The 22156-nt window shown below is 39.7% G+C and overlaps 1 protein-coding gene across 3 annotated transcripts in view; it reads left to right on the top strand.

Annotated features, from left to right (window-relative positions):
- Nucleotides 1-22156, top strand: part of TTC7B (tetratricopeptide repeat domain 7B) — a 101516-nt gene that overhangs the window by 43524 nt on the left and 35836 nt on the right. For all 3 annotated transcript variants that reach the window (XM_083612069.1, XM_083612068.1, XM_083612067.1), the window contains exons 8-16: nucleotides 3398-3461; nucleotides 4295-4432; nucleotides 8699-8782; nucleotides 9779-9883; nucleotides 10326-10443; nucleotides 10604-10661; nucleotides 12665-12737; nucleotides 14263-14423; nucleotides 18950-19066. In XM_083612069.1, the coding sequence (XP_083468195.1) occupies nucleotides 3398-3461; nucleotides 4295-4432; nucleotides 8699-8782; nucleotides 9779-9883; nucleotides 10326-10443; nucleotides 10604-10661; nucleotides 12665-12737; nucleotides 14263-14423; nucleotides 18950-19066 (918 nt within the window). The remainder of the gene's footprint in view (nucleotides 1-3397; nucleotides 3462-4294; nucleotides 4433-8698; nucleotides 8783-9778; nucleotides 9884-10325; nucleotides 10444-10603; nucleotides 10662-12664; nucleotides 12738-14262; nucleotides 14424-18949; nucleotides 19067-22156) is intronic.

Raw genomic sequence — 22156 nt, 5'->3', positions numbered from 1 at the left:
AGGACACATTCTACTCATGTTAAAAACATGCTGATTCCCGCGGATTTAGAAGGCGATTGGGCCGAATCCGGCCCCCGGGCCTTACTTTGCCTACCCATGAGTTACACCCACAGTGCTTATGAAAAGGTGTCCAAGTTCAAAAAAGAAAAGAAAAGCCGATGTGTAGCTGTATTTTTCTAGGCGTTGTTTCAGAACAGTGGGAGAGCAATTAAAATGACAGTGCTTCCAGTCTCTTATTAGCGATAATGAAAACATTGAAATGTGTGTTTTAAAATATTTCACAGGAATAATTTGCAAAGCCATTCCAGAAACGATTCTTACAGTACAGAGACTGGACCTGTATTTATGTTGTTTTGAGCTGGGTAGAGATTTTTCAAATGCAGAAACTTGCAGGGGAAAATTGGTTCTAAGCATTTCCCTTAGCTTTGGTCTGAAAGATTTCCCCGAGCACGTTTAAATGCACTCACTTGCATTTGCTATCATTTGGCACTTTGGACCTGGTAAGTGGAGTGAAATTTGTTTTATCTGACTTTTTTGATATACTGAATTATGCATAGAGTAGAATATTAGTGAAGCATTTCCTTAAAGGCGTAACAAAAGTAAATTCCCAGAAGAAGAAGAAGAAATGTTCTTCTGGTCTTCCTTTCCTTATTACATAAAGAAGTTTGTTTTCTATATTTAATACCTCTGAGGATTCCTAAATAGCTGCATCCCTTGATCTTTGCTAATATTATGGGAAGGGAAGAAAAAGCAAGAAGAACAGAAGTACAGAAAGTAGGTCTTACACCGGATAGGACTATTTGTCATTGAAGCCTTATACTGCCTACTCTGGCAGGTAGCATCTCTCCAGGATCTTGGGCAGAAGTAGGAATGGTGGAAAACCATTTTGGGCTGCACTTTCAAGTGAATTGATCTAGATATTATTATTATTATTATTATTATTATTATTATTATTATTATTATTATTAATTACCCCACCCATCTGGCTGGGTTTTCCCAGCCACTCTGCGCGACACCCAACAGAATATTAAAAACACGATAAAACATCAAACATTAAAAAAAACTTCCCTAAGCAGGGTTGCCTTCAGATGTCTTCAAAAAGTCAGATAGTTGTTTATTTCCTTGACATCTGATGGGAAGGCATTCCACAGGGCAGGAGCCACTACTGTAACCTTGCAGTGAGGGAACCGCCAGAAGATCATTGGAGCTGGACCTCAGTGTCCGGGCTGAATGACGGGGGTGGAGACGCTCCTTCAGGTATACCGGGCTGAGGCCGTTTAGGGCTTTAAAGGTCAGCACCAGCACTTTGAATTGTTTGCACCTCCTGCACTGATACGCAGGTGGGATACAATTACCTTTCTGATTTTGCACTTCTCTAAATCTTGTGATATATTTATCACTTCATAGCCATACAAAAATGAGTTAAAACCTGTGAACTTTGGGATAAATCGTCTGCAGCAGCGTCATTGGTCACTTGATAATACCAGGAAATAGAGCCTTTAGTGTCATCGTCCCAGGATTGCGGCATACTCAGCTAATAGAGATTCAGCAGCCGCCTTCTGTTTTAACTTTTAAACCCTTGTTGAAAACTTCTATTCCACCAGGCCCATGCACGCAATTAAGAATACATCTTTCCACAATAAATAATTGATGTCTGATTTTAACTTTTCAAAATACAGTTTTGTATCTTTTTGTTGTAAACTGCTTTGATATTTTTAATGAAATAGTGGTCTATACATATTTTATAAATAAAAAAATACATTTAGAAATGTGCACATTGAGATAAGATATATATATAAATATAATGTTGTGCTAAAAGATGTATGGGATGCAGGTGGAGCTGTGGGTTAAACCACAGAGCCTAGGACTTGCCGGTCAGAAGGTTGGCGGTTCTAATCCCCACAACGGGGTGAGCTCCTGTTGTTCGGTCCCTGCTCCTGCGAACCTAGCAGTTCGAAAGCACGTCAAAGTGCAAGTAGATAAATAGGTACCGCTCCGGCTAGAAGGTAAACGGCGTTTCCATGTGCTGCTCTGGTTTGCCAGAAGCGGCTTAGTTATGCTGGCCACATGACCTGGAAGCTGTACGCCGGCTCCCTCGGCCAATAAAGCGAGATGAGCGCCACAACCCCAGAGTCGGCCACGACTGGACCTAATGGTCAGGGGTCCCTTTACCTTTATCTTTAAAAGATGTATAAAGGTAACAGTAGATACAGTCGTACCTTGGTTTTCGAACAGCTTAGTTCTCAAATGTTTTGGCTCCCGAACGCTGCAAACCCGGAAGTGACTGTTCCGGTTTATGAACTATTTTTGGAAGCCTAACGTCCGATGGGGCTTCTGCGGCTTCTGATTGGCTGCAGGAGCTTCATGCAGCCAATCAGAAGCTGCACTTTGGTTTTCAGACATTTTGGAAGTCAAATGGACTTCCAAAATCAGTTCCGGAACTGATTCCGTTAGACTTCCAAGGTATGACTGTAGTTCAATACCAATTTTCATACAGATTTTCTTTTAATGTTCAGATTAATGCAGAAATGAGGTAGAATGGACAGGAATAAACACATGTATAATTGATGTGGACCAGAAATATAGTGGTCCTCAGACAGAGGCCTTTCCCATCACCTGTTTCTTGATCTTTTTAAGCTGGAGATATCAGTGACTGACAAGTGCCTAGGACCAGTGATGCAAAGCACTGAGTTATGGACCCTCCCCTAAATCACTTAGTCACTCAATAAAAGGAATTGACTTTGTACCTCTAAAAACTCAGTAGTGTGGGGCAGAGGAGAAACATCATCACGTAATTTAATATGAGTTTATTGTTTCTTCGGTGGGCATTCCACAAAGTTTTATCTATCTCAGGAGCATTCCCCTTGCTCCTGCCAACCTTCCATATTCCCAGTTAAGCAGAAGAATGGCTGGCCTTGTAGATCTTCTAAGAAAGAATATAATAATGCAAAAGTGGTTTAAGCAAATTAATGCTATTAAGGGTTTGGAGAGCAGCTAAAAATGCAAGGTAGTGTGATCCAAATATAAGAAGCCTAGAGAGAAAATTTAGTGTTGGCTTTTGAGTGTGTATTGCTATAAATCCAGAAATATGAAGGTGGTGCCTTTGAGCACAAATGCAATGTGACAATTTATAGTTGTCAAAAATAGCAAATTGGGTTGAGCTGTTAGTTGTTGATCCTAATTACTGCAGTTTTGTTAAATTTCAAAACATCTTTTAAAAATAGCTGTATTTTCATTATTTGATTTGCTGATGATATGAGACCCAAAATAGGTTTTCATAAACAAAGTTTCGGTAAATCATTAATAGCACAAAATGTGACACAGTAGTTAATTACTGTATGTAAATGAATCTCAAATAACTTGATTTTTACGGTAATGAATACTCAATTTTTAACAGCATTTTCTGTCCTCAAGAGAACACTGAAGAAGCGCTCTTGCTGTTGCTGATTAGTGAATCTATGGTAAGTGAGCCATTTTTCTTTATGAAGGAACCCTCATTTACATTCCTGCTGTTGCATTATTAACCTTAGTCAACCTTTTCACACCATGATTTACTCCATTTTGAAGATGAGCATATGGTGTACCATACTTCAGGCACTCTGTAGGATCCGTACTGCTGCTGGCATTGCCATCGTGGGTGTCTGCAACTGTGTATGTTTTTGAGCTGCCAGAAGTTCCAGGGCTGAAAGGAAATGTCAGTTTTGTTCAAGGGGAATTATACTCTTGATCGATGAAGATGTGTTTTCAAGGCAATATATGAGCAGTTAAGCTTCTAAAAGCAGAGTGCTCCTTATCAGCCACTTTGAAAACCTACCCTGGTGACTGATTACCTTGATTCACTTATTTTTATTGACTCGAACCATTGGCCATCATCAGCGTCTTTTTAAAAAGCCAGACAACTATGAGTGTGAAGTCTTGTTGAAAAGTAAAGGACATGGTGATCTTCTCCCCTGGTCGGTTATAAAAGTAAATTATCTACTAATTTATATCTAAAACCCTACAGAGGAATATGTTTAGAAAAATTCATCTTTATTGTTTAATGCATCCACCAGGTAAATAAACAGATGCCATATGTACTGTTCTTCTTGTGGAGAGAGGTTGTTCAGCGTCTTTTCATGTTTTTAAATATCTCAGGTATTTTGCATCTCAGGTATTTATGGTAGTTGTGATGCAGCATCCCTTGAGAAATGTAGTTCCTTCATCCACAGCAACGAAAATTTGAATTTGCTATTCCATTTTGTTTATGTTTTTGCTTCACTGATCCTCTCTTCTCGTTTTTGGTCTTGCTATCCAGGCTAATCGCGATGCTGTGCTGAGCAGAATACCAGAACATAAAAATGATCGCATCATCAGTTTGCAAAGTGCGTCTGTAGTCTATGACTTGCTTACCATTGCTTTGGGAAGAAGAGGTCAATATGAAATGTTATCAGAGGTAGGCTGTGACAACTGACCAATGAATCCAAGGCCCAGAGGTTCACCTAGGTGACATTCTGGGTTGAGAGCATATGAAAAGTTAACTCGCCAATTCAGCACAGCATGGCGCAATCTGTGTATCATTCAGCTGAACATTGACTTTGGTGGATATAATACAAATACTGTCTTAGAGATAACAGTCATTGTGTAATGTGGACACAAATAATGGAATGTAATTCATAATCAGTGCAGCTACACATTTCTTCAACTAGATGATTGTAGTGTTTTTGTTTGGCATGCTTTGTCCCAAATTAAACATTTGGATTCAGGTTCACACTGCTCTATAGTTAGGAGACTTTATTACTTGTTCAGTACCAATTTTGCTTAGCTGGGTATTTGAGTGATCCCACCTCATGACTGTCTTTAAGATGTTATAGCAAATAAGGTGAGAGAGCTGACAGATAAGTTGTTGTTTTTTTAGTCTGTATCAGGAATGCTTTTGTCTATCTTGCTGATGCAAAATTTAGCAGCTACAGCTTAACAGAAGCCAATTTTTAAAGACCGTTTCTACTAATATTGAGCCAACTTCAGTGGCTTTTGAGTTGTTTCCAGGCCCAATTCAAACTGTTGAATTTTATCTTTAAAGGCTTAAATGGTTTTGAACCTAGGTATCTTACATTCTGGCTTTTCCCATAGATTGTTAGTTGAATTCTCTGTCTGGCTAGTGTCAACATGTATACCTCAATGCAGTTTCTGCACATTTTTAAAGTAATGTGAGTTGAAAGTTGAGATTTTGAAACCATGTTACCTTGATAGGCTTTTCTGTTTCCTTGCTGCCAAAATGAGTCATTGTATGTCCGACCTTTATTTTATGAGAATCACCATAGTGATTCAAAGCCTGGTTGAAGAAAAAGTCGCCATCACATTAGGCAAAATCAACTTGAATGTTTTCATTGCCTTCTTATAACTAGATTCTGTGATAAAAACAATATTGCAAATGAATTCTTAGGGTGTTTTTGTTTTGTTTTGTTTTAAGAAAAAAACCATACACATGCAGAGTCCTGTTATTTTCTAAGGTTACAATGCTATACAATCTTACCTGAGAGTAATACTTACAGAATTCTGGGGGACTTGCCTCAGAATAGACATGTATAGCATTGTTTTGGGGTATTTGAAGTAACTTTTAAATTGGCATTTATTAAAAATAAATTAAAATTTATCAACTTTTCTTTAAAAAGCCAAGTTAAGTCTGTGTGTGTATGAATAGATATTCAAATATATATATATATATATAGACCAAGTTAAAATTATTTAACTCCCCTGAATTCTCAAAGCAAGGGAGGAAAATGGTATGCTGTACACACATCAGGGATGCTATTACTAACAACTGTGTAAAAACATAGTACTGTTACTCATGCTAGAACTTCTCTCTGTGACTACATAATAAATGGCCTACCTAGAAGATGTGGGGAAATGACTGTATCAGGTCAGAAAGTTTGATTGGTCCCAGTTCACTATTTTAGCTTGGCTTTTTTGTTGTTGTTGTTATTATGGCTGAGTGTTGGTGAATTAAATATTTCAACTTTAAGTTCTATATTGTGAAAAACAATATAGGGGAAATACTTGCGAGGGGAAATACTTTAATCTTGCCATTTAAAAACAAATCAATGGTTCACAGCAAGTAGATGCAGAACTTGGACTGATGCGTGCAGCTGTGAGCAACTGAGCAACTCAAGCAAAACTTTGCATGAAAATATTCAGAGTATACTTGCCAGGAGATCACCATGATGGTTACAGTAGCTGGTTTCCTTTTTGCAAAGAGATGACCTACATTTCTCACTTTAACCATTTGGATCATGCACTGTTGCTTTGAAAGGTCATATCTGTAACCTTGAACCTAGTTTGGAACTTTCTTGTTACACTTCCCTTGACTTTTTCCTTTTACCTTCCTCTTTTTACGGACACAGATAAAGCCAGCTTGTGCTTTGTCCTCCTGATCTGTGTTCTATTGATTCCGTTGTCTTGATCAGTAGAGCTTTTGAACTGGAATAAATCAGAGATTTCAGAAGCTGTGCACTTTGTGACCTAAAGTGTTTGAGAGAGGCTCCCCCCGCCCCCCGGCTGCATGAATCTCAGCGTGAAGAGTTTTTATGAAGTGGCTTAAGGAATATGCTAGGAGTTAAGGGGAAAAGAGAGGGAGGGAAGAAGAGACACGAGAGAGGATCTCCCCAATGCTATGAACAATCTGTTCCACTTGGGAAAATTAAGTTTGGGTTTACAGTGGTACCTCAAATTAAGAGCTTAATTCGTTCCGGAGGTCTGTTCTTAACCTGAAACTGTTCTTAACTAGAGGCATGCTTTCACTAATGGGGCGCCTTGCTGCCGGTGCGCCGCCAGCACACAATTTCTGTTCTCATCCCGGGGCAAAGTTCTCAACTCGAGGTAACTCTTCCAGGTTAGCGGAGTTTGTAACCTGAAGCGTTTGTAACCTGAGGCGTTTGTAACTCAAGGTACTACTGTACTTTAAATGTGAAATTTTCAAAAGAAGGGAGGATTTGCATTCTTTGATAAAGAGAAGCTAAGTTGCACATACAGTGGTACCTCAGGTTACAGACGCTTCAGGTTACAGACTCCACTAACCCAGAAATAATACCTCAGGTTAAGAGCTTTGCTTTAGGGTGAGAACTGAAATTGTGCGGCAGTAGCAGCAGGAGGTCCTATTAGCTAAGGTGGTACCTCAGGTTAAGAACAGTTTCGGGTTAAGAACGGACCTCCAGAACAAATTAAGTCTTTAACCCGAGGTACCACTGTAATTTTACAGAATCACCCCCAAAAAGAGGGAAGAGGAAGGAGAGGCATGAGTAGTATATTGTTTAAAGCCCTCAAACCAGTCTACCTCCTTCCCCACAGACCCTCTTGAGAGTTAAGAGCAGCTGAAGGGGTGCTCTTGGTTGTTCTTCTACTCTCAGAAGCTTGGTGCGGGGGGGGGGGGAGTGGCAGCTTGGAAGAAGACATTTTCTGTGACATCTTCTGTTGTAGAATTCCCTCCCCACAGAGATGTGTATTTTACTTTCCCTATACAGTAGTACCTCGGGTTACATACGCTTCAGGTTACACACTCCGCTAACCCAGAAATAGTGCTTCAGGTTAAGAACTTTGCTTCAGGATAAGAACAGAAATCGGGCTCCAGTGGCACGGTGGCAGCAGGAGGCCCCATTAGCTAAAGTGGTGCTTCAGGTTAAGAACAGTTTCAGGTTAAGAACGGACCTCCGGAAAGAATTAAGTACTTAACCCGAGGTACCACTGTACAGCTTTTGGGGAGTGCAGAAGACTCATGTCTTTTCCCTTGCTTCTGACACCTGATACATGTGCTTTCAGGACCTGCCTTATTCATAGGGCTGCAATTTGTGTTTACTGTTTTAAATGGTTGTAGACCCTCCTGGGAGCTGCTGGTGAAGGGCAGATAATAAGTGTAATAGTAATAATAAAAATAAAAGTAATAACAACAGAAAGCAGGTTTACTCCATATTTTGTGGGCCCCAGGCAAGAGATCTGCGGTATGCCCAGCCCATCCATTTTCTATCTCCAATGCTAGGGCCAAATACCCTTGGAAGAAACTGCTTAGGTCTATTTTTTTATCTTTTTTCTCTTGTCTTCTTTTTATTCTGTAATTTTCTTCTTTTTGTAAACTTTAATAAATATCTTTTTTTTAAAAAAAGGAAGAAACTGCTTAGGGGCTGCACATCCAGAGTAGGTGGGGCCAGAATAAACATGCACCCTATTCTTGTACACATTCCGTTCTCACACATCACGTTCTCTCTCCTGTACATTGTCTTACATCTTTCTTCTTTGGCGATCACTCGTAGCCGAGTAAGATTGTCTTCCATAAACACGGTTTTAACAATGAGTCCGTAAGTGACTGTGGAGGAGACCTGAGAGATGGGTTCATATTGTGCTGTGGAGAAAAAAATAGGTTAGCCGAAAACGTGTAAAAAAAGAAAATCCCAAGTTACAATTGTAATAAATTTGCCTTCTTTGGGTTAATGCAGGGATGTGCACTTCATGAGTCATAAAAATGTAAAAGTAGCCCTTAGTTTTTTGCATTCTGCAATATTACTTTTATTGCAATTTTATTTTATTGAGAGGTTTGTTTAATTGTTGCTTGTTTATATAGCACTTGGAAGAAGCCAAGTGCCTTATAACTTTTCTTTATTTCCAGGCTACTCCTGGAAAGATGCATGCTATTACTTTAACTGAAACTGGGTGTTGTTTCTTCTTGTTTTAGTGCTTGGAAAGAGCAATGAAATTTGCATTTGAAGAATTCCATCTTTGGTATCAGTTTGCACTGTCCTTGATGGCGGCAGGAAAAGTAGGTCTCTTTGCAGATTTTGTTTTATTGAGGTCTGCTGCTTATAATGTGGGCTGCAATCCTGCACATGCTAAATCAGTGGTGTTTTAGGGGGTTGTACTTGGGTGCAGGATTGTAGCTTTAACTTCATTTAACACCAAAGAACTTTAAGCCACGTTTACTGTCTTTGTGCAAGACTGAATATAATTTCAGTATGGTAAACACTTTTATATGCTCACTGTTTAGCTTAGCATACTGCTGAAAGAGGTTGAATTCTTTTTGTTTTGTTTTGTTTATTTCAAGTGCCTTGAAACTTTTTAGCAATAATCTGCTAAAATTAATCCCTGCAGGAGATGTGTTTTCAGTCACTGTCTCTGTCCATAGTGTTATTCAGAAATTGTGCCCTATTTTCTTTTAATTGAGAAAAAGGTTGATAACTAGATGGATAGAAAAATGAAATGGCATTTGTTGGTTCCCTGGTTTTGAAATATTCCCTCCCTTCCGTTCCCTTTTCTTTAGAGCAGCCTCTTCACTCATAAACGGGAGAGAAATGGAACATAAGTTGTGCTGGGGGAAAAAACAGCCATAAAGGGGAGGTATTTGGTGGTAGTTCTTGCTAATATTTGGTAATATTGTTAAATAATATTAAATAATATTAAAAAAAATACCAGACTATTTTATTTTAATCCAGTGTGGCAGTGTTGCTCCATCTCTTAAATACAACTTCCTGGCTTATCTGCGGCTTGGAAATTAAACATGTAGCCTGTGACCCACCATGTTTGATAGCCTGGCTGTGTTGCACAGGAGGCAAAACCTGTTCCATTCTCTTAAAAAAAGATGCCCACAATCAGATTTGTGGGTATTGATCCTATCATGGAATTAAACTAATGCCTTTTATTTGAAATTTGTTTAGAATTCTTTTGTTACAGCTTGGAAAGGGGCTTAATGGCAAAATGCACAATTCTTACTATATTCCGCTACCCTGGTTGTCTTATCCCGAGACATGTTTTTGTACAGTCTGCTCGAGCTGTGAAGGTCTTGAAAGAGTGTATACGGTTGAAACCGGACGATGCCACAATCCCACTTCTTGCTGCCAAATTATGTATGGGATCCCTTCATTGGGTAAGTTGTTTATAAGTTCTCTTGAGTCAAGAAAAATGGGTATTTAAAGAAATATGCACACATGCCGTTGCTTTGCTGCTTTTGATCCAGCATGATTTATATTCAATGGAAATGTGACTCCTTCTGCCAGGTCAAAATATCAAAATTCCAAGAATATATTAGATTGAAAAGAATATACTTTCAAATATACGGTTTTCTGGTTCGCCAGAAGCGGCTTAGTCGTGCTGGCCACATGACCCGGAAGCTGTACGCCGGCTCCCTCGGCCAATAAAGTGAGATGAGCGCCGCAACCCCAGAGTTGACCACGACTGGACCTAACGGTCAGGGGTCCCTTTACCTTTACCTTAAGCAGACCCCATTTGAAATAGATATGTGACCATTGGGAGTGAACATGGTTCTGTCTATTAACTAGTCTCGTATAAATCTGTCCTTTTGTTTTTAGTTAGAAGAAGCAGAACGGTTTTCCAGAATGGTGGTTGATATGGGGGACAAAACATCAGAATTCAAAGCAAAAGGTTTCTTAGCCCTGGGACTGACTTACAGCTTACAAGCTACAGATGGTAAGTATATCAGTTTATAAGGGTAAAGTGTCAACAACATAGAGCATTTAGAAATATGTCAAACAGTCAAAAGGATTCATTGATGTCCATTTTTTTTATTTTAAAAAAATGCTTGATCTGAAGCCTCTGCTTAATATGACTAATTAAATCCTGTTTTTAGCTTCTTTGCGAGGGATACAAGAGGTCCTGCAGCGAAAGGCTCTTCTTGCATTTCAAAGGTGAGTGGGTGTTAATCTTTTCATTCAGCTGTAGATAATGAAAAAACCTTATGTGTATTTTTTAAAAGAGATATTTATAAATGATTATGTAATGCGGATTTTACCTCTGGGAGTCTGCGTGCATGAGTACAGAACATATTGCGTTAACATTTGCTTCATCAAGTAGTGCTGGCAAATCCTTTGGAATCAGACTGGATTTCCTCTGATTTCATTATTAAAGATATTTTTGTTATCAGCTAGTAGAGAATAATGCTTGTGCAACATCTGTTTAAAGAATGACTCTTTGCCTGAATACACATTTTGTTCCAGAAGAAGAAAATGTAGCTCTGAATAGCATTCCCAAAATTGACAGAATATACTGTATATGATATTGATGTTGTTTTATTAGATTGGTTTAAAGTATTTATTGTTCATTCAGGGACTTAAACCCTCTTATTCTAAGAGGTTATGAGCAAATTAAATGTTTTCACCATGACTTGTAATGTGGCTCAGGAATTCTCATAAAGCAGAAGGATGAAAATAGTATATTTCTGCAATCAAGTTGTGTTTTAATAACTTAAGCGTTATTGGTTCTCTATTAGCTTCCTAGAGACTATTAGCTTCCTAGAGACATATTATCTTCAATCACAACTTCTAGCTCCTTAACTATGTACACAGGCAGAATAGTTGCATGAGCAGAGAATTAGGGCAGATCCATTCGATAGTAACATGATTGTGAGCCATCTCTAAATTTAATTTGTACCTCAAGCAAGATAGTGATTGACTGATTGGTCCCCTTAATAAAAAAATAAATTTACATTTTTATGTAAATAGAGGACCCACACCTGATAGAACTTGAACTTCCTGATCTAATTCTTTTAATTGTTCTTTCTGATGTTTTAATTGTTTAGTAAAGCACAGCTGAAATTAAGGCATAAGGACTAGGCTGTAATGTTTGCTACAGGACAGGGTGAACATGCTTTTTTATGAAAAAAAAATTATGAGTTAAAAGGCTTCTGGAGAAATTCCTTTCTGACTCTATTCATGACCCTCCAGCAGTGGAAAATATGGATTTAGCTATCATATACAATTTCTTGCTACAGATGGCATCACCTCTGTCATCTCTTGTACCATAGCAGGCATTTGTGCAAGCAGTATTAAGTCTGGATTATTTCTGGGCTATTTACAGAGGTCTGAAATTGATGGGTGACATATAGATCAGTGGGCAGCTGCCAGATGGTAACAACTTTAAGTCAGTTCTAGCTTTAACTGGATTTTTGAAACAGTAACCTACAAGATAAAATCTCTGTATCCCATTATTAATTCAATGAGCTGCCTATTTATCAGTTTTTTAATTCACTTCTTAAAAATAGAATAAAATGTTAAAGGTCCCCTATCCCTTAACCTCAGAGCAGAAGGTATTCTTCTTACTTCAAGAATATTATTACTTCACTGCATATTTTGCTTGTGAGCACTAGACAGTGGAAACCTTGAAATATGGTCCCTGGAAAATGCGTGAAAGTACCTTCATCTGCCATCTTCCCCAGATGTTCCAAATATTTGATTTTGCATTTATGTATATAGTCAAATATTCCAACGTCTGCAGGCCACAGGTTCCCCACTCTGAACTAGAGACTTACTTTGCAAAGCTGTGGTAGAAGACCCAGTAGAGAGTCATGAGAAATATGAGGACTCTCTTTCTTCTAGTTCTCCTTTGCCTCTCCTGCCTTACACCCTGTCAATTTGCTCCTTTTTTGTTTTTAACACCCACCACATGCAAAACTATGGAATAAATAAAAGCAGAGATCCTCACATGAACTGTACTGTTAATAATAAGGCTGATGGCTGTAATGTTGTGGTTTAAGATGGGGATGCTAGGAAGGCTGAGGAGCAGAGTTAACTTCCTGCTCAGGAACAAAATTCCGCTGGTAGATCAGTTATCAGCAGTACAAATTGACAAATACAAAGGTAAACCTGGACATTTAAAGTGACTTGATGGTCTAAATACGTTTACTATTTTTCAGGGCTCACATCTTGTCTCCAACTGATCACCTGGCAGCATTTTATCTAGCTTTACAGTTTGCTATATCCCGACAGGTGAGTTCTGAAATTGTCACCTTACTGGGTTTCGCCCTATATTTTTCAGCAGAATCTATATGCCGGTGGGGGAGGGGGTCAGCAAAAAAAATCCCTACGGGGGATAATTAGGGAAGTATAAATAATAGCTGTATTAGTTAATGATCATCTGTACGTTCATATTTATTCTTGATCTTCCTGTTTCTAAGAAGTGGAATGAACGTTTTCTTCGTCCACCAAGAAGTGCAAAGAACAGCTTCAGGTCCTTCATACCTTGAAAACAAGGCTCTTATGCTGAGATGTTTAAGAAGAACTGGAGATATCTCTGGGATGCACCTAGCCTTCAGAGTCCAGAAGCACAAAGGCTTTGATATTTTTACTCAGCCTTCTTCTCTGTCCCGCAAGCCCCGTCCCAACATGAAATCCAGTCCCTTGCTGTCGTTCTATTTTAAGGAAATCCCCTCTCATTCTCTTCAGAGAGTTGTAGGATGCTGCCAGATGGGGGCCTTCTATTGCAAATGGGTCATTCATATCAATTTTTCTGAGTGTGCATCTGTAATGTTACCTTCCACACATACTCATTTTTCAGCCATTGATATTCATGGCTGCTCTGTTTCTTGCTGTCCATACCAGTGTCTAAAGCTTGGCATTTTTGTATGGGTGGAATTTTTTTCTTGTCTCCCCTTCCCCCACCATTATTTTATTCCATTCTGGATATGTGTCCAGGTGTTTCTATATCTGTGCTCCTTTAAATAACTGAGGTCTTACGCATGAGTGCTAAAGAGGTTTTGCGCAAAACCTCTGTATTAAAGCCTGATGTATGTTCCACAGTTACAGTGGTGGTAGCACTGAAGCAAGGGGCACCACTGATGTTTCCAGCAGTGTTTTTCTTGAGACCTCACTCATCCCCAACCATGTGGTGTAGTTAGAACCACTCCATATTCATCAGAAACAAAACCACACTGCTCCTTTTGGACGGCAGGGGTTTGTTCCAAGGACAAAATTTTGGATGACTATCAACACCAGCCAAAATGGTGGCCCCCTGTATAATTATGCTTGTTTCTTGAAGATTATTTGATGTTTTAATTTGTTACATAAAATGCGACAAAGCTGAATTTTGTTTAGTCAGAAGAAAATCTGTTAAGTTGCAAAAATCCCGGTGCCTGAAACACCAAAGCTTGTTCCAAGTTGCTTTGCGTTTTGAGTGCAAAGGGAACATTTTAAAGTTTATTTTAGGAAGCTAATAGGAGTCACATACTTTGGCTACTTTTCATTGCCAGTGAGCGGCAAGATCATCAGTGCCTCTTGACACTTTAGTGAACAGTTTGTGTGTGTGTGTGTGTGTGTGTGTGTGTGTGTGTGTCTGTCTGTCTGTCTGTCTGTCTGTCTGTCTGTCTGTCTGTCTGTCTGTCTGTGTTTTCCCCCTAGCAGTGAATATTTCCTTGGTGGAGCCACTTTCCATTCTCATTTCTTCCTAATCTCGAAAAGCAGGGGAATTATACTGTATGTGATAAGAATAACCCATTTCAACTTTTCTTTCAAATAGATACCAGAAGCTTTAGGATATGTTCGCCAAGCTCTTCAGCTTCAAGGAGACGATGCTAACTCTCTGCATCTCCTTGCCCTCTTGCTGTCAGCTCAGAAACACTATCACGATGCTCTGAATATCATTGACATGGCCTTGAGCGAATACCCAGAGAACTTTATGTGAGTACGGTTTTTTTGGGTTTTTTTGGTAGTTTCTATGCATATGCGTGCTTAGTATGAGACAAAATTTAAACCCTTGAAATGACTGAGCCATTTTTGGTCTTTCAAATTTTGTGCAATGCATTTCTTCTTTTTTCCATGTTGCAGAAGGCTATATCTTTCAAACTTGGTGAATAGCTATGTGATATTCTGCTTCCTCAATTCTTATTTTTCATTGTATTGGGTTAGCTTTTGCTGCAAAGTAATATTCACAGGCCTTACATGATACACAGAATGAAAACGACAAGCTCTCATCCTCTCCTTTTCTGTTTTTGAAAGAAACGTCATGACCTCCCTTTGCAAAGTTGATGGGTTTCATGGAGTAGATTATCTTGCTGCTTTTCTCAATGTATCAAGATAAATAAATGAGAATAACGAGCCATATCACAAAACAGCTGGGTGGCAAATTGCACTCATTCAGCAGACGTGTTCACATCAATGTGCTTAAAATGTCGCTGGTTCTTATCATTCTGTAAAAACAAGTAGTGTATCAGAGTGGTTATAAACATGATCTGTGAGTCGGAAGTTCCTGGTTCAAATTTTAACTCAGTTTTGAGCTCATTTAATGGCTTAGGGCCCTCGTATTTATGGGACTGCCTCTCCTGGTATGCCCCGCAGAGGACCTTAAGGTCCACGAATAACCATAGTCTAGAGGTCCCAGGCCCTAAGGAAGTCAGACTATTCTCCACCATCACCAGGGCCTTTTCAGTGATGGCTCTGACCTGGTGGAATGCTCTGTCCCATGAGACAAGGGCCCTTCAGGATTTAACCTCCTTCCGCTATTCAGAGCTATTCTGCCTGGCCTTTAATTTGAATTCAGCCTGATCCTTTATTTCCCTTCCCTTCCCTCCCCTTCCCCTTTCATGAAGATTACCCACTCTGAGACCCCACAGCTTATTCTCCCCTGGCCTCCTCGCTGGCCCAAGTAGGACTAATTCAGCCAGCTAGCCTTGGTGACTATCTAATGCTTATCAGATGGATTTCCCCCAAATTGATTTCTGAACTTTGAATTTTATTGTTATTCATGTTTTTATACTGTCTTTTATGCTGCTTCTACAATTAAGTGTTTTAAATTTGTTGTTAGGCGCCCTAAGCCCGGTTTTCTGAACCGGGAAGGGCGGGGTTTAAATAAAAAATTATTATTTATTATTTAAGCAAGCTGCCGTCTTCCACCTTTATTCCCTACCCCTGTAACCTGCTGTGTGTAGTAGTATTGGCCTGCCTTATAGGGGTGTTGTAATGATTATCAGAAAAATGTATGTGCTTAGGAATAAGTGTTATATTTCTACCTGGTGGTAGTGTGATACTATTAAAATAAATGTAAATATTGAAACACCGCCCCACCAAGTGTAAATCTGTGTTTCTGCTTCTGAGGGCTGAATTTCATGACAGGCAGAGCTCTAGGAAACCCCAGTATAAGAACATAAGAGCCCTGCTGGATCAGGGTGCAGTACTTACATAAGCTTGATTTTTTTGTGGGGAACTGGCTAATGATGGGCTATGGCAGTTTATAAGATTTGGGTTTATTTACAGATATTCAGGTTGAGCATACATTGGAGCACATCATAAACGTTCCCAACGGCAGCATCAGATCTCCAGTGTGAGACAGCCAAGACCCCAAAACACTGTTAGCTTTCAAAGCCCAAATTTGCTCATTCTCCTTCTCTGCTGGCCTCCGGCTCAGATTTGACTTTGGGCTCAGACCTGACAACTGCAATCTGTTGTTTCTCCTTACACCATCGAATCTCTGCATAGTACTGCACTGCAAGTTGTTTAGTGGCCATATGCAATTCTTGGGTTTAAAAAGTCACTATATCATTTGGCTGCGGCAGCGTCTCTAGAGATTGGTAGAGAGAAGGGAAACAGCTTGATGCTTTGGGATTGGAAAATGAACTACTCTACTGCAAAATTATTGTTTTTCCATCTTAGTGTTATCATGGCATTCTGTCTTTGGTTAAACTTGTATTAATTTTTCTTCTTCTTTCATTACTAATGACTATCAGAAAATATGGTCATCATTACTAATGAACATCAGAAATATATGGTCTCCTGGTGGACAAATATCAAACTACAAACTCTGCTTCAAGTAGACATCTGTCAGATGTTGCTTGTGTTGTTTTAAAAAGACCCTTAATACATTTATTTACTTCAGTTTTTATTGCTCCAAGTCTCTATGGAGAAGGAAAGGAATACTTGTTAAAAAGAATGGGTAATGATTTGCTTTCCATCATAGCTTTCAAATATTTTTTAGGACACTGAAGATTTCTCACTAAAGCTATTACCGCAGAGCAGGGGCACATTTACATGGCATCACTGTTGGTTCTCATTGATATTACTCCTTTCCTTATTCATGTAAGCAGATAACTGTTTTGAAATAGGGCCATTAAGATTAACTGGTTTTTAGTTGTGCCTGAAATTCCTTCTGCAAGTATTAAATTTATCAAAAAAACAGGGTCAGATTCTTCACATATGCTAAAGATGTAAGTCATGCTGCTTGGGTTCAAGTTGTTTATCTGACTTTTGTGCTGAGAGTTTCTGCCTGCTCATAGCCATTACCAAAAACCAGCCCAGTAATATTCCATCCTACTGTTGAACTATAGGAATACTGGTAGTAACAATCTTTAATCCATCATAAGGTGTTGTAATGATAGTACACACGTGAAAGAACACACTTCTTTGCTTTTTTACTTTGTTTTGATCCTAGTTTGGAGTTGTTTAATGCTGTATTATAATTGTTTTTAAAGCTGTTTCGTTTTGTGAGCCAGCCAGAGAATAACTCATCATTATGTGGTGCTGCATAAATAATGTCAAATAAATAAGTAGAAAATAGTATAGCCCTTATCTCCCAGAGTGCTTCTTTTGAGAAGTTTTTTTTAAAAAATAAAATAAAAAATCAGCATTTCTACACCTGCAATCTATGTGGGGACCATGCCACTTTCCATACTGTTGGTTGCTTGTTGAAACAACAGAGAAGGGACTTACAGGATCTTTCTCAAACTGCAAGTGCAGTCAGCCATAATGCCAAACCATGGTTTGTAAAACAAAACTGTCATTAGGTATTATTCCAGCTTACAAACTATGGTTTGCAAGGGGCTGCCAGTGTTGCAGATGTAACCATGATTTGCTGTTATGACTGAATTCACAAGCTGTTGACTATCCAAAATTAGTGCCATTGTTTATGTCAAAAGTCTGCTGCATCGTGGACTTATGAAACTGAATGTTGATTGTTTTATCTTCTGCTTTTTATTATTTTGCTTTTATTGTTTGAGTGTATTATTTTATTACATTTTTATGTTCTCATATGAAAGGTGGGGTATAATATGTTAAGTCCTAGATCTGGATGAGTAGCTTCTGTTTTTTTAGCTACATCTGTATTCTGCAAACAGCTGTCTGATACATACTTCTGATACTCAAATAGGTGTTTTCGTTGGAGCCCACAGTCTGTAGAATTGATGCCCTCTAATAGAGAGGGTTTTGGTTAAGGGGTGGTACATGACTGGACCACTATTTAAATCTACTCAAAAGAGTGATGCAACAGTCAAGTGCAGAATCTCTCTGTGTTTGAAAACAGCTGTGAAATTCTGAAAACATTTTACCACGGCATAATTAAAACTTGATCAGACCAGCTGACTGGACACAATCCCACAGGCACTTTCTTGTCCATTGCTGAAAGCAATTGTGCACTTCCAAGCAAAACTTGCAAAACCCTCACAAATCCCCTCCTCGTGTTTCTGGGCTGCTTGCCTTTTTTAGAATTACGCCTACAAACCAGTTCAAAATGTTCTATTTTGGTGGATGGAATTGACAGATTAGTTGACTTAACACATTTCTCATTCAGTACACCTCTAATACACTTGCTTTCCCTATAACAGTTAGTTTTCGCTCCTCCTAATTGCTTCCAATATAATTCAGAGGCACGCAACCTTTAACAAAACAAACTGGTAAGCAGAATAAACCGTTGCATTATTCAGGTATAATTTCTTCAGCATTGTAATGGTTCCTTTTTCGTTGCCATAAAGCTTAATAGAAAATCGGTTAGTTTTGGCTGCTGACTAGAGTTCTTTCAAAGTTAGAGTTGTACATGTTGGCTTGGTTTTTGAGTCCACTTTCATGAGCTACTTTTTGAAGAAGAAAAATGCTGCTTGTTTGCTGTTTTCAAAGAGAACGTCTGCCTCTGTGCTCTAGAACCGTGATCTAAAACCTTTTATCTTTAGGGAACCCTTTTCATATTGACTTGCCTACAAAGAAACTCCTTCCTGTGGGTAACCTAGAGTAATTGTGAAAGCACTGAAGTTCACAAAAAAAAACGGATCCGCTAGGCTTGTTAAGTGTTAGCATCACTTGGCGTGAACCAAGGCTGCTTGTCTGCTTTTCACAGGCATCTGGGATGATGGAGTAGATAGCCTTTGCTCTGTCCATCAGGGCTTCATTTATGTTTTCAACGTCCTTTATTGTTGAATTACAGTTTGATTTCTTCTCCTTCTCAGATTACTGTTTTCAAAAGTCAAATTGGAATCACTCTGCCGGGGCCCAGATGAGGCACTCCTCACTTGTAAACACATGTTGCAGATCTGGAAATCCTGTTACAATCTCACTAACCCCAGGTAAGGACAGTACAGAACAACAGGGAGCGCATTCTGTTTGTGTGTGCAGGGGGTCGGAGTGAATCCTTTGCATGTAAATAAAGGTTGGAATTCAACATCACCCTCTTCCAGTCATTCTGCCTGTGCAAGCATTGCAGTTTGCCAGATGGAACAATCCTCTCTCCTCCCACCGTTTTGTGTTCTGGGTATTCTCCCCACCCCCCACCCCCCGCCAGTGGGGGAGCAGGAGGAAGAAAGGGCAGGGCAGCCTTGTTGCACAATGGGAAGTCCTTGTGCTGGGATTTTGCTGACTGGTTAGGTGAATTCTGCTCATAGCTTGTTTGGGGGGGGGAGTATCATACTCCAGTTTATATTTCATGTGAGGTTTGTGTGGCTATATTTTTGCTTACCATGTTAGTTGCTTTTCTGTTATGGGTGTGGCATTTGTGCATTGGACCGGCTTGATTTCTTTATTTAACTGGAAAGAATCCGAACTGTTCCACTTGAGTTGACCTTCAAGATAGTAAACAAAAATGAAGTTTGGGTTGTATCCAATTGTGGCATTCTGCTGACAGAGGGCTCTTTGATTCGGCAGAGGCTTCCATTAGTTGAGATTGTAGGGCAACGGTTTTCTTTGATTTCTCCCTTCCCTTTTCCCCGTCCCCCTGCACGCTCAATCTGCTCCAAGAAGACATGAAAATCTTAAGTGAGTGAAACTCTAGAGTGGTTGCAGTACAGTACAAGTAGAAATTCTGATTTGCTTTCAGTAAAAAGAGAGGATTCATTCTGCTTTGCAAAGCAAAATGAGAATCTTGAGAGTAGAAACGCTGTTTTTTTCCTGGTAGTACTTTACAATTTTCTACTGCTACATTCCTGTCAAGTAAATGAAAACATACAGTGACGTTATGCCGCAGCAAGGCATATCAGAGTAATATTCCATCCTGTATGATGCTATCAGATCAGCAAGGTCCCCCATGCAGCATATCACATTACTCTTTTCAAATTCTGTAAAAGCCAGCATGTAATAGCTGTGGCCCCGCTGTGAGTTAACAACCTTCATGTGGCGCTCTCTTTATGCCAGGTGAGAACTGACTCGGAGTAAATGCTTGCATATGCGCCCAGCTCGACTTCAGCAGTCTTGCAGATGTCATTCACTGTCAGACTTCAAATGTGTGATCCAAGATGAGACAAACATTTACGTTCTGCATAAAGGCTGTGGATTTTATGGCTTCCCCTCCGCCCCTTCAAAATGTTGATTCATTTAAGCACATAAAGCAGGGAAATGAGGCAGAGGGGAAAGTATAACCTACCGATTATGGATTATGCACTTAGTATAAGACAAACTCACTGATAATTGGGGTTTTTTCCCCATTTGAGATTTGGCACATGTGATGTTTCATACATCAGCTTTCCTAAAATGTTTAGGAAGGACCCATGCTGTCATTGGTACACATGATTACAAGGCTGTGGCTCTGTAGACCTGGTTGTTCCCTTCATTACCACTACATTTCCTTGTGGGGTAGCAAGTCATAAAAGTTTATTAAGCCTTATGAATGTTAGAAGAGTCCTTCTGGATCAGATCAAAGGCCTATCAAGTCCAACATCCTGTATCTCACGGTGGTCAGTCTGGTGCTTGGGGGAAGTTCACAGGAAGAACATTAGAGCAACAGCCTGCTCCCAGTTCCTTTGCAACTGATGATCAGAAACATATTGCCTCTGATCCTGAGGGTAATATATAGCTATCATGACTACTAGCCATTGGTACCCCTATGTCTAATCTCCTTTTAAAGCTATCAAAGTTGGTGGCCATCACCACGTTTTGTGGTGCAAATTCTGTAGTTTGTGTGCAGTTTGCACCATGACCCTCCAGCAGGTAGAGAGAAGAAGAAAACTCAGGAAGTAGAATGGCTGTGCAGATGGTGTCGTCATCAGAGAGGGCTGCAACATCCCATACATCCTCGCCCAACTTATCAGTGTGTCTTACTGAGGCTGAATGAAGCTAGGGGTGCTACTAAATGATGTATTAAGTGTATTAAGTTTAATCAGAGCTCTAAAGCAAGGTTTAGGGGCATCCCAGGGTTCATTTTATGACTGGTTAACAGTTACCAGATACAGCAATGAACCAAGCATGAAGGGCATCTTATTCTGTGCCTGCCACCCATCCTATTATGAGTGATTCGAGGTATTATAACATCTGCCTATGACAACAGCAGTAGTGTGGGCAGGGCCTGTTTTTAATAAGAAGACTAAAAATGTTGTTGTTAATGATGATGATAGTAGTAGTAGTAATAATAATAATAATGATAATAGTAATAATGCAATACTACTATGTAAATAGGGACACGGGTGGCGCTGTGGGTAAAACCTCAGTGCCTAGAACTTGCTGATCGTAAGGTCGGCGGTTCGAATCCCCGCGGCGGGGTAAACTCCCGTCGTTCGGTCCCAGCTCCTGCCCACCTAGCAGTTTGAAAGCACTCTTAAGTGCCAGTAGATAAATAGGGACCGCTTTATAGCGGGAAGGTAAACGGCATTTCCGTGTGCTGCACTGGTGCTGGCTCGCCAGCTGCAGCTTCGTCACGCTGGCCACGTGACCCGGAAGTGTCTTCAGACGGCGCCGGCTCACGGCCTCTAGAGCGAGATGAGCACGCAACCCTAGAGTCGGACACGACTGGCCCGTACGGGCAGGGGTACCTTTACCTTTACCTTTACCTTTACTATGTAAATAATATTTTTCCCAGTTCCCAGTAATTTCACATTTCTGTGCACAACTTTTAATTCAGAGAACATACGTGTGGGATTTTGTTTTAAATTAATAATGTTCCCCAAAATAAAATACCCTGTCCTCATTCAGTAGGTATCTGGGAAATACATAGTTAAATCAATTGCTCGCCTCTAAATTTTAAAAGTTGGTTTCAGTCATATCTGAGTCTACGAATTGTATTTTGATTAAGTAAAAAGTGGATTACAGTTGTTGCTGTTGCTGATAGAATCAGTAGACTCAGAAGCAGCCTTTTTCATCTTAAACACATTTTGAAGCTATTTCCCCATTCTGTATTTGCAAAATGTTCTGCTTATCTGAGTTTCCAGAGTGCTGATTTGAGCAGTGTGGTG

Source organism: Podarcis filfolensis, assembly GCF_964270895.1.
Source record: "Podarcis filfolensis genome assembly, chromosome: 1".
Lineage (NCBI taxonomy): Eukaryota > Metazoa > Chordata > Lepidosauria > Squamata > Lacertidae > Podarcis > Podarcis filfolensis.
Note: the sequence above shows the minus strand (reverse complement) of the source record. Positions and strands in the feature narration are given on the sequence as shown.